The 16533-nt window shown below is 61.7% G+C and overlaps 1 protein-coding gene across 1 annotated transcript; it reads right to left on the minus strand.

Moving 5' to 3' along the window:
- Nucleotides 1-9287: 9287 nt before the first annotated feature.
- On the minus strand, nucleotides 9288-16521 carry ENDOV (endonuclease V). Its single transcript, XM_059864505.1, is given in 9 exon segments — nucleotides 9288-9727; nucleotides 9730-9829; nucleotides 13259-13387; nucleotides 13956-14024; nucleotides 14133-14245; nucleotides 14332-14371; nucleotides 14635-14769; nucleotides 15759-15930; nucleotides 16431-16521. Coding segments are annotated over 9 exon segments (828 nt in total). The 5' UTR covers nucleotides 16469-16521; the 3' UTR covers nucleotides 9288-9695.
- Nucleotides 16522-16533: the final 12 nt, after the last annotated feature.

The raw sequence follows: 16533 nt of genomic DNA on the forward strand, positions 1-16533 counted from the left end.
AACTCCTGCACTCAGCGGGTAACCAACCCTGCTCATCGCCGCCGGGCTTCCCGGGGCTGCGAGCGACCCTCGGGCTGCTCTTGGCCCCCCCAAATCCTGCGGGCATTGATGGGTGCACTCAGCTCAGGCAGCGAGAAGAGGCAGAGCAGCCCCGGGCAGGGCCATCCCCGTCCCTGTCCCCGTCCCTGCCGCAGCCCCGGGCACGGCCCGCAGCGGTGCCAGCTCCTGCGGGAGGGAGGGAGGATCCTGGCAGCGGTGAGGAGCAGCCCGGCCCATCAATCTCACACCGTCCTGACACCTTCCGCTGCACCAGGAGCCGCTGCTCGCGTTTGGTGGCACCAGCTCTGCGGTGACAGCCAGCCCCGAGGCTGGGATCAGGGAGAGCCCCAGAGCACTAAATCCAGCAGCTTTTAGAGCAGATGGAGATCTTGGGCTGCGTGAGGACAGGCCCCAGGACTCGGGAGATGGCTCACAAATACCGACGGGGGCGAGGGCCAGTCCTTCAGGGCAGGAGCAGCTGGGATTTACAGCTCTGATCCGGCTCCTCTGCAGAGGCGCGGCAGGGAACCGCGGGGCCGGGCTCTCTGCATCCTGCTGCCTCCTCTGCTCCCAGCGCTCGGGACAGCTCCTCCGGGGCTCCCAGGGGTGACAGGAGGTGATGGGGAGAGCAAAACTGAAATACGCTGTGTTTGTGTGAAACACCCGCGAAAAAAGGAGACGGCGTGTCCTGGAACGGCCTTTCCCCCCTCCCTGCGTGCACGGGAGCGCCCGGGGCCGCCTGCGAGCGGAGCTGCCTGCGGCACTGGGACCGCCAGCGTCCCAGAGCATCATCAGCACGCAGCGCCCGCGGCGTGCGAGGCACTTAATAAATGCCGTTGTTGGATTAATTAGCAGGGAATGTGTCACGGCGCGCCGGGCCCGCGCGGCTGCGGGAGCCCACAGCTCCAGGAGCCCCGGATGAAATATGCATGAGGCAGGGAACGAGGGAGAGCCCCCGACAGCGAGGGGGGCTCGGCTCCCCGCACGGGCACGGCTGGGCCGGGAAACCACAGCAACGTCGGGCACGTGGCTGCAGAAATCGCTCTGCCTGCGCTCCCAGCGGAGCCGATGGGGGGGGGATGGACATCCCCTCCTGCCCTGCACGGAGCCGATGGGGGGATGGACATCCCCTCCTGCCCTGCACGGAGCCGATGGGGGGTTTGGACATCCCCTCCTCCTCAGCACGGAGCTGATGGGGGGTTATACATCCCCTCCTGCCCTGCACGGAGCCGATGGGGGGTTATACATCCCCTCCTGCCCTGCACGGAGCCGATGGGGGGTTATACATCCCCTCCTGCCCTGCACGGAGCCGATGGGGGGTTATACATCCCCTCCTGCCCTGCACGGAGCCGATGGGGGGTTATACATCCCCTCCTGCCCTGCACGGAGCCGATGGGGGGTTATACATCCCCTCCTGCCCTGCACGGAGCCCAGAGCGGGCCGGGAGCAGCAGCACCCCGGGGGGGATCCCGGCCCTGGGGCTCGGCAGCAGCTCCAGTGAGCTCCCCGAGCCAGGCCCGAGGGGCTCAGCCGGCTCTGGGCACCACGGGGAGGGTCCCGGCTGCCAGAGACCACCCGAGGCTCCCCAGGGACACCGAGGGGCTCCCAGAAGCCACCCTCAGGCTGGCACGGGAGGAGGAGGAGGGCAGGAAGACGGGGGCCGAACACCGCAGCCGGGCAGGGCTGGGAACCTCCCGGCCCGGAGAGGATGAGGATGGGATGGATTCCCTGCGTGAGAGGGCGGGGGGAGCGGGGCCAAGCCCTGCCAGGGCCCAGCCCAGGGCCCGGCCGGGGCACCGCGGGCAGCTGGACACCTCCCCGGGCACCGAGTCAAGGGCGACAGACCGTTCCGGTCACAGGCGTGAGTCACGGGCTGCGACAGCGGCCCTCAAATGCCACTCGGGAGCCTTTGCTGGCAGAGCATCGGTTCCTAGACCCCGAGGCATGCCCGGGCATCCTGGCCAGCACAGCCGGGGAGGGGCTTCCTCGAGCCCTCCCTCCCTCCGGAGAACACAACCAGAACCGGCCGGGGCCGCGCGGAACCGGCCATTGCAGAGCAAACGCTGCTTTTCACAGCCCGCAGCCTCTCCACGGGGCTGCTTCCCCAGCCAGGCTGACTCGGGCAGCCCCCAGCAGCAGGACACCCCGTCCCTCCCCAGCTGCAGGAACACGGGCCTGTCCCCGGTTCTGCCTTCTCAGAATCTTTTCACAGCCTTTTCCCGGGCTCCTCCTCCTGCGATTTTCCCAGCTGCTGTCAAACGCCACCTTGGCAGCTGCTGCCTCCGTCCTTCCTATTCATCCCGGCGGATTATGGAGGGGCTGGGATCTCAGACTCCACCAAGGAGCTCTGGGCGGATCCTCCGCTGGCCGGGGGTCCCATGAGGGGTCCTGATCCCCTCCCGGGGGCACAGAGGGGAGTAACACCCCATCTCCCACCGGAGGGTCCCCCAGCAACCCCGCTCCGCCCTGGGACAGCCCGTGGGTGTGCACGGAGCAGAGGCAGACTCTGTCTTCCAAAGCTGATTAAAAATAGATGCAGCATCAAACTAATTATGGTGATTAATTAGCATTTGTGGAGCAGAGTGGGCACAGGAGGGGGCACACGGGAGGAGTGGGTGGTGCAGCGGGGTCAGAGCCCACCCTGTGCTGCCCCAGCACCCGCAGTGCCCCCGGCGCTCCCCAGGACTGGGGGTACCGGGGCAGCACATTTGGGGAGTCCCCAGACCCCCACTCGCCTCCGTGTCAGCAACAGATGCCAAACCCCACAGAGCTGCTGAAATGAGGTCAGCGATGGCCTGCGGCGCGTTGGAGCATTGCTCATCCTGCCGAGGCTCCGGGGCAGCCCAGGGCAGCCCCGCACCAGCGGCACCCCCGGGCCGGGGGCAGCCAGGGCAGGAGGGACGGAGAGCTCTGGAGCAGACCACAAACCTGCCCGGGAGGGGCGAGCAGGGCTGCAGGGTCAGCGCTTGTGGAAGCTGGGAATGACAGCACCCCGGGCACCCCGCACCTGGAACCTGCCCCCCAACACCCGGCGGGGCGGGACAGCCCCACAGGGACACGGCGACGCTGATTTATTCCTCTGGAAAGCGGAGCAGGACCCCAGGTGTCCCCAGTGACGGTGCCCACCCCCTGCTCACACCTCTCCAGCCCCCCCAAGCCTCCCCGAGCCCGGGCACCGGGCGGTTTCGGGCACTGACGCTGGACTGGGGACGGGCTGTGCTCCACGGTTGGCGGCGCTTTCGGCTCCCTTTGCTCCCTCCCCAACCCCCCTGTGTTGGGCCATCAATATTCACGAGCTCTGTGGAAGGGCTGGCAGAGGAGCCCCGGGCCGGTGCATCACGGCGATCCCGGGCTGCCCGGGACCCCCGGCCCGGTCCGCCTCGCACTCCCGACACCCAGGGCCCTTCCCCAGGGCTGGAGCCGGGGCAGCGCCCCCGGCACCTCCTGCTGCCCTTTCCAACCCGGCCTCGGGAGCTGCTCCTGCTGCCTCGCTCCCTCCCCTCGCTCCTCCCGGCGCAGTTTGGCAGAGCCCGGGCAGGAGGATGGGAAATGAAAGGAGCCTCTTTGCCGCAAAGTGGAATTTATCCACCTGCAGTCGGGGCGGCCGCGGGGACCGCACAGACCTGCCTGACCGGGGACTTCGGAGGGGGACTCGGCTCAGAGGTGGTACCAGGAGAGGCCGGGAAGTCGTCCCCAAGGGACTGGGATGTCCCCAAGGGACGGGGGTGTCCTCGGCCCCGGTGGTGCCCCACGGCTGGGGCAGAGCCCGGCTGCAGTCCTGCCCTGCCTCGGCAGTTCAGACACGAGCAAGAACCACATCAAACTAATTGGATCCCAGTTTACCGCAAACAAAGAGAAGGCAGGTGACATTTACCTAGCGGAGTAATTGATATCCGAGTAATTTGTTGGAGTAACCTCATTACACGCCAGCTGAATTTCCACACCCTCCCAATCCCACTCATTACAAACAAGGTTTGTGTGTTAATCAGAGCGCTTTAATCACGGTGCTGCCCACCATCCCTCCGGCAAGTTACAGAGCCGCCAGATTTATCACAGACTCTAAACACTCTCCCAAGAATCGCTGGGGATTTCAGAGCAGGCAGTGCCGCTCCTCGGGAAAACAGCGGATTTTTGTCCCTGAAGCCACGCACGGGGGCAGAGCCGGCTCTGGCACCACCTCTCCACCCTTCCCGCAGGCTGTCCCTCCATCCCCGGCCCGGCTGATCGCCTCCTCCTCCTCCTCCCCATACAGCAGGAGCTGTTCCATCGCCAGACACGCGGCTCCAGTCACAACACGAGCCGGGAGCCGCCGCCGGTGGAGCCGCCCACGCGGGAAGCGCGGCGCTCCCGGGGCCCCACGAACCGAGCCCGGCCCCGCGCCGGAGCTGCGGGCAGCCCCACGAACCGAGCCCCACGAACCGAGCCCCAGGAACAGAGCCCGGCCCCGCGAACCGAGCCGGAGCTGCGGGCTCACGGCGCTGCCGGGGCTCTCGGAGCGCGGCCCTGTAGCAGTCTGAATTGCTGCTAGCACGGTCTAGGGTAAGGAAGCTAAAGGATCTTTGCACAATAACTACAGATGTTGTGTTCAGCCGCACGGTGAGATGTTCGGGACCCCAGCACCCACACACAGAGGGTCGCGCTTTCTCTCTCCGGGGTCTGGGGGCTGACCCTGGTCTCGGGGCCAACCAGGGAATAGGGAAGGTGTGGCTCAGGAACGTAGGAACAGGGGAAGCAGCCAGTGGGGTCTAACAGCTTTTTGAGGGAAGCTTCTTGTGTCTCCCTGGGCTAGGGAATGCCCCCCAGGGTCCCCACACAGCCCCACGAGCAGAGCCCGGCCCCGACTGGAGCTCCGAGCGAGCACTGACCAGCTGGGCTCCGCAGGCACAGGCACGGCGTGCCAAGCAGGCGGTCCAAGAAAAGCAGGAAAAAGCGTGTTCCTAAGGAAACATCCTGCACCGAGCCCCCGAGGCGGGAACCAGCCCAGGAATTAATCACGGGCTGCTTCCATAGCCTCGGTTCGTGTTTTTGAAGCTGATCCGGCTGCCGGGGTGGGGACAAGGCACTCCCAGCGTGTCCCCATGGACGGACCCAGCTCACGGGGGACCCCCAGAGCATCCGTGGGTTGCACCCCCAAGAGCAGCCCTGCACCTCTGCTCTGCCCCTCCTTCTCCAGCCCCGGGCTCTCACGGCCGGCTCCGCTCAGCATCAGGGGCTCCTTGGCTACCAAAACTCCACCCAGTAGCCCAAGAGGGGAAGGGAGCAGCTTCCAGCCCAGCCCCCCAACAGAAGAGATCTGTTGCCCCACAGATTCGCTGCCTTGCTTTGGGCTGAGCCCTGCACAAGCTGCTCCATCACCCTAATGACACAGCTCATAATCATCTCATTTGCTATTAATTTGCTTGTCAAGAGAAATTCCATTCATTTGCTTTTAATTAATGGGGCCTTAAAATAAAGCCGGGGGGGCTGGCGGGGCGCTGGTGAGAGGATCAGGGAGGATCAACCAACACCAACAACGGGAGGAGCAGTTGTGGGGGAGAACTATTTATAGGACAAAAGGAAGGGAAAAATAAAAAAAAAAGGAAAAAAAAAAAAGGCAAAAAACCCCCACGAAACAAAAAACCCCCAAAAGCCCTGCAAGGGAGCCATGACATTCCCCAGCTCCCTCTGCACACCCGGGCTCTGCCCAGGAGCCACCACATCCAAGAGGCCTCAGCTGCCACGGGAGGGAGGGAGCAGCGCTAAAAACGCCCGTTTAGAGCCCAAAGCTGGGGAATGCTCTGAGATCCAAGGGACACAGCTGCCCCAGCCAGCCCCACAAACACCAAATGCTCTAGGAATGGGGGGAGGGAGGGGCTCAGCTGCTGGGCCCAGCTCCACACCCAGCGGGAGCATCCAGACCTGCAGCTGGACCTGGTTTGGGGAACCGGGAGGGAAACAGCCCCTCCTAAACCCTCCCAACCAAGCCAAAGGGAAGAGGAATGAGAATGGGGGGCAGGGAGGGGGGAAATCCCAGTGAAACTCTTCCCCTGTCCTTGGTAGGAGCGTCCCAAAATACAAACCCTGAGTCACAGGAGCTCAAACTGCACAGGCAGCACCTACACTGCTACGAGCTCCAGACACGGAGGTGGGAGCTCATCCCACCCAGCCTCAGGCACCTGGCACGGAGCTGCTCAGCCAGACCTCCTCAGAGCCCACGGAACAAACAGAACTGCATCCCAAAGCAGCTCCTCTCTGCCGGGACCAAGACAAGGCAGGTGCAGGGATCCTCCTTCCTGCTCTCCAGGATACAACAGGGGAGCAGCTCCAGAGAATCTGCAGCAGAGCCCTTCAGCACCGGCGAGTCAGGAACCCAAGCCCAAAGCAGGTCTGCCCCAGTTTGTCAGCCAGGAGCTGTCCCTGGGCAGCCACATCCCTGCCCCAGCAGCACGGGGGGGACCGAGCCCTGGGACACCTCCAGAGACTCCCAGCCAGCCCCAGGTGGAAACGGTGAGAGAAAACCCCCTGGTGATAACAGGAAGATTTACAACCACTCAGCAATAACCATTCTCTGATTCCCAACAAGCTGCACCCAGAAAAGCCAATTTCCAGCAAACACAGAGTTAACAAAGACAAGCCATGTATGAGTTTATTTCGAAGGACACTCAAGCTCCAGTCTCCGAGTTCCTGTTAAGAGGTTTCAAGCATTACAAAGCGATTTTCCCTTCCCAGGGTTATAAACCAATTAGATAAAGACCAAGTTAATCCCTTATTGTGTCCAAAGAGCCACAAGCAGACACCAAACACAGAGATTAGTCCCTTCCTTTAGGAAGGACTGAACTGCCACGTCTGGGCAGCTGGGAGAGCGTGCCAGGCCCAGGCAGAGCCCAAAGGCACAGCACAGAGCCCCTGGCTCCAGCAGGGCTGCATGGGGCTGCCAGGACACTGCAGCACCGTCCCCTCCCAAAGCCTCCCCAGGTGACTTCATCCAGAGTCACCCGAGTTTACCTGGGCTTGGGAGGAGAGGAGTTCAGAGCCTCCTGCAGAGGGAAGCTGGGGCAGTGATGCAGAGCCATTTTTATGCTGGTTTTTATATTTTTTCACCTGATTTCCCCTCACCCCCTGGGCAGAGGCAGCTGGGGGGGCTCAGGCCAGCTGAGGACAGCAGTGTCCTCAGCAGTGTCCCAGCCCTGGATCCTTCACAGGCTGAGCACACAAACCCTCCATTGATCAAAACACCCAGATCCCAGCAGGAGCACCCAGTGACAGACCCTGAACAGCCACAACCTCACTTTCTGTCTGAGCTGGGCTCAATTCCTCCAGCTTCCACCCAGATCACAGCTTTGGCTGCAGAGCCTCCCCTGACCAGCTCTCATTGTCAAATACCAACCAGAAGCACACAAAAAGTCACGAACAGATCAGGGATCAAAACCACAGACACCAAACATGAGATGAAAGCCAGTCAGTCACCAGGGCAGGAGAAGCCACAGTCCCACACACTGAAGGTTGCCCTGTTCTGCCAGGGCCATCCTGGAGGGGCTGCTCCCCACAGAGCCTCCTCCAGCACAGCTGAGCCAAATGAGGAGCCTCATTCAGCAGACCTGGGCTGAGCCTGCAGTGGAGTGCTGTCACCCAGAATTTGGAAGGAGCCAGGGATGACCCTGTGACCTCCAATCACAGGCCAAATCAGAAACCCAGATGATTCCCCTGGTGCTCTGCCATGAGCTCTAGGAAGGAGCTGTCCCCTGCCCACCCTGTCACCTGTGCCTCAATCTGTGACAGGCTTTAGGAGACTGTCCCCATGGCCAGAGAAGTCACTGGTTTGGTGGGGCTGGAATGAGGAGTGCTGGAATGATCCCTGCTGGCTGTGGCTCTGTCCCCACCCTGCTCCCACAGGCCGGGGCAGAGGAGTTTGTGTCTGTGCAGGGAGGGGACACGGCTGTCCCTGTGCCCCCTGTCCCCTGCCACAGCCAGGCACGAGCCCAGTGCTCCCTCTGCCCCTGGCCTGGCAGCAGCCCCCAGGACCAAAGGAGCAGCTTCCCCTGTGGTTTTCCCTTGCAGGCTCTGCCCACCCCTGGACAAACCCTGGTGTGAAGCAGCTCCTGTGCAGGGCTGGGAGCTGCAGCTGCTGCAGCTTTGGTTCTAAAACCTGTCAGCAAAGGCTTTTTAGGGAGGTGCCCTGGCAGTGCCTGTCCCAGCACTGCCAGGACCAGCCCAGACCTGCCCAGATGGGCCCAGGGTTTGTCACTTCCTCCCTATCCCCACCCGGTTCAGACCCCAACACAGCAGAGCCACAAAAGGCTGGGCTTTGTCCTCCCCACCCAGAGCAGCTCCAAGACAGGAAAGAACAAAAGTTGTACAACAAATTTATGCAAAACTGAGGTTACACAGCCCACAGGGGCCTGACCTGAGCACCCCTCCCCACCCCAGAAAAGCATCCTTCTTCCTCTTCAGGCTGCAATCTTACACAGCCACACCAGGATCTCCCAGAGCACCTTCTGCTCTTCAGAACAGCCAGGAACCACCTGCCAGCCTAAGCCAGAATCCCACACCTTGGGAGCAGCTTTGGTCCTGCAGGCTGGACAAGGGTTGAGGATGATTTGGGCCCAAAAGTTCTGGGCTCTGCTCAGAGAGCAGAGGCTGAGCTGAGGCTGAGCCAGATCTCCAGCGTGGGATCCGGGCACCTGGGGCACTCAGGGTGCCAGGAATGACCTCCCCATGCTCCTGGGAGGGAGATGGTTCCTCCCACCCTTTCCCCTGGATGATCCTTGCTCCAGAAGAGCTGGGCAGTGGGGCTGCTGCTCCCCAGGGACGTGCAGGGGGAATGGAGAGCCCAGGCTGCAGGGACAGGTGAGGCTGCTCCAAAGCCAGTGGGAAGGGAGGGCTGTGTGCCACAGAGGTGTGGGGGGAGACACAGGCTGGCTCTGCAGTGGCAATGCCTCAGCAGCTCTGTAAATCAGCCCCTGCAGCTGCACAAGGACTCCAGTGAGGTGCTGCAAACTTACACATGAGCCTTTGCTTACACAAAGACTTTAGCAGTACTTGAAAATGAACCCTGAGAAATTTCACTGCACGGATTCTCCCCGAGCAGTGGCTGGTGCTGCCCTGTGGGACACAGCCTGGCACAGCTGTCCCCCAGGGTGGCACTGGGCTCCTGCATCCAGCAGGACTCAGCCTTGGTGCAGGACAGGACCCAGCGAAGAGAAGCTCTGCACTTTCTTCTGGCACCAGACTAATCCTCCAATTCAGTCTCCTTTTTACTGCAGGGATAAAAATGAGAGAGTAGGAAGTAGTTGTACAAAAAGTAGAAGCCAACAGGCACAAACAACTGGCACTTGGTGAGCTTGAGCTCCTGCACCCCAGGGCAGATTTAGCCCTGAACTGACACCCACTGGCCCACCTTATGTAAGAGTGGGGGACCCTGACCCTCCCCAAGACCTGGGGCCAAACCCAGCTCCCTGCAGGTATTTCTGCTCCCCCTCAGGTCACACCTGTGGGCGTTAGGGCTTTGCTTGTGAGCAGTGCTGAAAAAAGAGCAAATCCCTGCTGTCCTTCCCCAGCTCAGGACAGCGTGTGGGGCAGCGTGGCCAGAGGGAGCAGAAATCACCTTCTGGAGGCTGCACATGTCCTCACCTCCCCACTGAGCTCACCTGGTTACCCTGCCTGCACCCTTAATGCCATTACTGCAGCTCATGCCACGAGCAGGTGCCCTCTGCCCACACACCCACCTCTCTGGGCTGGCAGGCACAGCCTCCAGGCCCTCCACTGGAGCACAGGGCTGCCTCCGAAGGTACTCCCTGGACCTGATGTCTGCCTGGAACCAAGCAGGAAAAGGAGTGAGCATGGGCTGAACAGCCTGCCTGGTGCCTCCCCTGTTCCCACAGTGTGCCCATCCACCCTGCTGTCAGCACATCCCACCAGGAACACCAGGTGGCTCAGCAAGGCACAGGGCAAGGAGAGCATCAGCCACACCCCAGGAACTGCTAGGAAGGGTTGCTGGGCACTTACTGGCTGCTCCTGCCCCCAGCCTCAGGTGTTTGCTCTGCCCTCCTGTGCTGCACGACACCAGCAGCAGACCCTCGATGCCACCACAAGCACATCCTGGGCTCTTGGACAACTTTGAGGACTGGCAGTTGATTTTTACAGTCCTTCAAAGTTTTTCCTCTTTTAGAAACTTCTGTGCCACTTCCCAGCAGCTGCTGTGCCCACCTCAAAGGCAGAGTGTCTCTCCCCACCTACAAAGCAGGATGTGACCTTCCCAGCTGGAAAAGCTTCACAGTGTCTGGTGATGAGCTCAGAAATTGGGTTAACTCATCCCTGGGGACTGTCCTTGAAGCACTGCTGCTCTCCAGCCTGTGCTGCTCCCCAGGAGCCTCACCTGGAGCTCTGACAGCCCCCAGGCCCCTGACCCCGAGCCCTTGGTGGAGGTGTGCCTGCTGCTGGAACCTGCTCCACAACTGCAGAGCCTCCTGCCAGCTGAGAAGGAGAGAGTTACATAAGGGGTGGTTTGTTTGGGAGATTTTTTTCCCTTCTCTCTATAATTGGACAGTTTCATAACCGAAATGACAAATAACTTTGATCACTCTTCAGGATAAGCGATTACGTGATGGATTTTATAACCAGGGAAGGAGGCTGCTCAGTGGTCCCCATGGGCAGAGCAAGGAGCAGGAGGCACAGCTACCAACTATTCTTCTAGGGAAGAAAAACCCCAACCACGTTGGGCTGAGAACATCAGCTAGTGCTTGATGAGGTGGCAGTTCCCAGGCAGGGCTCACTCCGAGCACAGCACTGGAGTCAGCTTAAGGTGGTGATTAACCACGGGCTAATCAATAAGATGGATCACTGCCCAGCAATAATCCTCACAGGTTTGGGCTATTTTCAGAGGGGACAAGTGCTGCCTGTGGAAATGTTGCTTTCCCTGTTCCCTGAGGGGCCAGGGGGGTCCCTGGGCACAGCAGGCTTGCAGGGGATGCCCCCAGAGGCAGCTGGAGTCTCAGGACACCAGTGACTGCTGTCCAGTCCCAGAGGAGAGGCTGGTGCCTTGTCTCATTCTTCTGAGGGCAAGTGTTCAGCGTTTCACAGAGGGTGGCCTGCAGCCCTGCCCTTCCTGCTGGGCTGGAGCACCCTCAGGCTGTGCCAGCAGCCCCCTCCTGAGCCAGCCCAAACCTACTGGGCACCCAGGGGCAGCTGAAGGAAGCAGCAACAGAGCAGGAGGCTGGGCAGCAGCCAAGCAGAACCTGACCCAGAGAGAGCAGAGCAGGCTCCCGGTGCAACCCCTGGCAGCTGGAGAGTGGCACCAGCTTGTGCTGCCCTGCTGGGCACAGGGATCTGGGAATGAGGAGGCTGCACCAGGGAGGGCTCTGACCCCTGCCAGGAGCAAGGGCAGCTCTCTCAGCAGGGCCTGGGGCTGCTCCAGGGCCTCTCAGGGTGAGGGCTGTGCTGGCTGTTCTGGGATGGCAGCTCCTGCCTGGGAGCTCCGTGCAGGGCCTCACCAGGAGCACGGCTCTCCTGCTGGGCCTGGCACGTGGAACAAGGACTGGGATGTAAATACTGATTGCAGGTGACAAGGGCAGCTCATCCCCCTGCTTCCTCCGAGATCTCACTTCTCTCATCTGCACCACAGCCAGCTCCTTGGCAGCACAGCCACACTGTGGGCTGAATGCAAATGGAACCCCCCCTGCTCCCTGCCTGGATAATGTGCATTCCTGGGAAGCACCACATCCCCTAAAGCAGGAGCCTGAGCTGCCACAGCAGCTGCACTGCACATGCTGCCCTCACACAAACCTCAGGAGCTGTGGGCAGCTGAGCTCTCACAGACCACTTCATTTCCAGGCTGCCAGAACTTCCAGACCAGGACCTGGCGATCCACAGGTCTTTCCTGACACTGGGAAATCTTTAAGCACTTCTACAGGTCTGCAATTTCTGGAGATGTACCATGGCAAAAAGGCCATGCCAGCCACCCATGGCAGGATTCTCCACAGCCTCCTACTTCCTAACTCGCAGGAGCTGAGGCTTTCAGCTCTGCCTGTGCCAAGAGCTGTGGCAGTCACCACACAGAGGAAGCAGAGCAGGGACAAGTCCCATGGAAAGGTTTAAATGTCCTCATCTCCTGCCATCCTTCCAGAGTAAACACACTCCTCTGTTGGATTTTTCATCTCCCTGTAAGAAAAGTGATAATAATTCATCCCATCACTCTAAGGAAAGGTCACAGGGAACTGGAAGAGTCTCCGAACATGAGCAAATCCTGGAGATGGCTGGAAGCAAAATGAGGGTGATGAAAAGCTCCAAGACACCTTTCTGTTTCCAAAGGGAATGCTTCTCCCTTCCCTTTGAACACGCAGACTGCAGAGCTGGCTCGAGCTCTGCAGAGGCATCTGTCCCTGGCTGCAGCAGGTTACATAAAGAGCTCCAGCAGCCTCCTCCAGTCTGGCAGGTACTGAGACTGGGAACTGCAGCTCTGCTCTGGACACCCCAGGGCTTGCTCTGCTCCAGGGAGTTAAGACTTCGGGGTAGTTTATAAGCAGATCTCAGTTCCAGGGGACACTGCAGCTCTGGAGCAGCCGGGTCACTCAGCACTGCCCTGGGGGCTGCCCAGGTGGGCACACCCCTGACCCCCCCAGCCTGGCACAGCAGTGATGCCAACGGGCTGTCCCAGGGCACTGTCAGGGACAGGGACACCCGGGCAGCCCAGGGTCACTCCTGGCCCTGGGCTGTGGAGCCACCAACAGCTGAGTGACCTCGGGGAGAAGGGAAGCACTTGCCAGGCCAGAAGTCCCAGAGGCTTTGAGCTTCTCCAGAGCCTTTCCCCGAGCTCTGCTGCGATTTAAAACTAGCCAAGGCTGAGCCTCGGTGGCAGCTGCAGCCCGGTGACAGTGATGCAGTGCTGTCACCTGCTGGCTGGTGGCTCCGTGCGGCAGCGGGAGAGGCCCAGAGGAGCAGCACTGCGGGGCCGTGCTGGGCTCCAAGCACCCGGAAAACTCCGCATTCCCAGCTCCCGGGGATTAACAGCAGCATGGCAGGAGCTGCCTGCAGCGAGCCAGCAGGGCATCAGTCAGGCTGGGTCTGCAGGCAGGGCTGGGAACGCTGCCGGGCACTGCGTCAGGGGAACGGGCTTGGAAGGATCAGTGAGCACCACCAGGGCTGGGGGAACTGCCCAGCAGAGGAGGGGCCAAGGGAGGCTCTGAGCAGCCCAGGGCTCGGCAAACCCTGCCCCCCTGCCCCCCCTGCCCCCGGGGTGCCGTACCTGCCGGATGGGCTCCGGGATGCGGAAGCGGCAGCAGGCCCTGACCAGGCGCACGGCCGTGCCCAGGCTCACCCGGTGGCCCACGGACACGTACAGGGGCCTGGAGCTGTTGCTGTGGCTCCGCAGCACCTGGGCAGCCAGAAAGGAGAGATCAGGCACTGGAGAGGCTCATTTGAACACACACACAGAGGGACAGTGGAGTTAGAAGCCAGCTGGAGCCCTGGGGTGGGGTGGTGGCTCTGTGTTTGCAGCTCCCAGACTCCCTGAACACCTTCCCCGTCCCAGTGTCTCCTGCAGGGACTGTCTGTCCCCGTGGCCCTTCCCCAGACGCCCGAGGCTGCTCTGGGATGCAGGAGCTGTGCCAGCCCAGGCTGACAGCACCCACAGGAAGTGTCTCCCAGCTGCCTGTTCCCGCTCTGCTCTGAATCAGCCGCTCCCAGCCCGATCCCAGGGAGCTGCCAGGGAACTGGCACCTCTCCCAGGCTGCAGCTCACCATCCAGGCTGCTGGAGCACCTCAGTGCCACAGCCACGGACAGAAATGCTCTCAGCACCTGAGCTGCCAACTCCCTACAGCCACCTGAGCTCTCAGGAAGGGGCCAGCAGTGCCACTGGTCGCTGCTCACACCTGCCCTCCTGCAGGGGATCACTGAGACAGCACCACTGTGGAGAGGGACAAGTGGCCAAGGGACAGCTTACCATGCCCAGGACCTTCCCCGAGGTGCCTGTCAATGGGAATGCCTCTCCTGACCTCTGCAGGGAACGAACCTAGGGATAAACACACCCACGGTCAGCTCATTAGCACATAATTGTGGGTGGCTGTCCAAATTCCCTTGGGATGTGAAAAAGCAGAAACAAATCCCAGCCTGGCCTAACCTGCTCCCTGTGCAGCTCGTCCCTGGCCAAGCCATCCACGTGCAGGAGGTTCTTGGCCACACCAATGCAGGGCAGGTCCGTCAGGACTCCGAGGTGACAGGCTGTGCCAAATCCTGCCAACAAGGAGCCACAGTAGCTGCGGGACACCAGGGAACAGGAACGCCAAGGAGCAGCACAGGGCTCTCCAGGAACAGCCTACCTCTGGGATGGAGCAGGCCATTCCCATCTACCAGAAGGACCTGAAAAAGCCAAAGCAGAAATGTTATTTCCTGGGCACTGAGAGCACTCCAAGGAGCAAACAGAGATGCTGGCTCTGAGGGAAGGAGGAATCTCTCTTGGCTCCTCAATTCTCCCTGTCTCCCCAAGGAAAGGGAAGGGAGCTCCAGCACAGCTCTGCCCGCACCCCTCGCACCCCAGCAGCTCAGGCTCCAGATGGAGAACACCTTCCCAGGGACTCTGCAGCCAGGACAGCCCAGCTCAGGACAAGGGAAGCACAGCACACCTGAGGCTGGAGCTGGGGCTCCTCCTGCTGAAGTCTCTGCACAGCTTCCACCAGGACAGGGACCTCTCGGAAGGCCAAGAACCCGGCCACGTACGGGGCGGTGACGGGCACCATGCGGCAGTCCTGGTACAGCACCTGGGGCAGGCACACACAGCTCCCTGGAGAGAGGGTGCATGGCACAGACAGCACAGACACTGCCAGAGGGTGCATGGCACACACAGCTCCCTGCCAGAGAGCCCCCTGCATGCTTCAGAGCTCCTCATCCCCTTCGTGCCCTCTGCTCATCCCTTTTAAACCCACGGACAGGTCAAAGGAAACTGTGTAAGGCAGCACAAAACAGATTCCTGCCTTGCCCTGTAGATCACAGCAGGACTTGAGATTCAGTTCATTAAAATCCCAGCAGACAGCATCAAACTTTATTTCTCTGCTTGTTAGAGCTTTTACAGTGAAAAGATAATTTTTATATCACTTTGAAAGCTGGGAAAGAGACCAAAAATCTTTATTAGTTAAAGAAAAATGACTGTGAGAAGTGAGACCCACGGCAGTTTGGAAAAGCTTTCCTATGTCACAGCCCATGATATCAGCTGGTTCCCAGGAAGAGCTCACCAACAGGACTCTGCACTGGAGCACTGCAAACACCTCCTTCTGCCCACGGGCACCAGCTCCTCTGGACCCTGGGTGAGCTCCCAGCCATCCCACAGAACTCCTGCAGCTGGGAGCTGCTTACATCACACCTTCCTAAACTCCTGTCCAAATAAATCCTTACACATATTTTTTCTGTGGGGCTTTTTTTTGGTTTTTTGTTTGTTTGTTTCTTGTTTTGTTTTGGGTTTTTTTGGAACACCGAATTGGAAGGTCTGCTGAACACACACAGATCCGTAGAATGGTTGGGTCGGGAGTGACCTCAAAGCCCATCCCATTCCACCCAGTCTTGGCAGAGACACCTTCCACTGTCCTAAGGTGCTCCAAGCCCCTGTGTCCAGCCCGGCCTTGGGCACTGCCAGGGATCCAGGGGCAGCCAGAGCTTCTCTGTGCCCCTGTGCCAGGGCCTGCCCGCCCTCTCCGTGAAGCACTCCTCGCCCTATCCCACCTCCCGCTGCCCAGAGCCCCGGGCCGGGCGGTACCTCGAGAGCCGGGTAGCTGAGCACGACCAGGGAGGCGCAGGCACGGCTCTCGTCCCCCTTGCAGTAGGACAGATCCACACCGCCCACTCTGTGCAGCCCGGCGAACTGCGGCTCCTTCTGCCACGGCTCCGTGTCCTCCTCCACCACGCTGGCCCTCAGCCGGGCCTGCTCCCTGCGGGCCGGCCGCGCTCAGAGCGGGGCCCGCCCCGAGCCCCGACCCGAACCGGACCCCAACCCGGGCGCGGAGCACCGGCGGTTCTTGCCGAGGGTGCCCGTGCCTTGCGGGGACGCGGAGCCGGGCAGCCCCAGCTCCGTTACCACTCCCAGCGGCGCAGCCGGGCCGTGCCCGGGGCCCGTCCGAGCCCGACCCCCGTTACCGCTCCCAGCGGCGCCGCCGGGCCGTGCCCGGGGCCTGTCCCAGCCCGACCCCCGTTACCGCTCCCAGCGGCGCCGCCGGGCCGTGCCCGGGGCCTGTCCCAGCCCGACCCCCGTTACCGCTCCCAGCGGCGCCGCCGGGCAGTGCTCGGGGCCCGTCCGAGCCCGACCCCCGTTACCGCTCCCAGCGGCGCCGCCGGGCCGTGCCCGGGGCCTGTCCCAGCCCGACTCCCGTTAACGCTCCCAGCGGCGCCGCCGGGCCGTGCCCGGGGCCTGTCCCAGCCCGACCCCCGTTACCGCTCCCAGCGGCGCCGCCGGGCGGGGGACGCGGCCATGGCGGCGCCGGGCCCGCCCGTCCCGCAGCGCCGCCGTTCCCCGGAAAGAGCGGCCGGGCGCGGCC

This window comes from Haemorhous mexicanus, chromosome 20 (assembly GCF_027477595.1).
Source record: "Haemorhous mexicanus isolate bHaeMex1 chromosome 20, bHaeMex1.pri, whole genome shotgun sequence".
Taxonomy (NCBI): Eukaryota; Metazoa; Chordata; class Aves; order Passeriformes; family Fringillidae; genus Haemorhous; species Haemorhous mexicanus.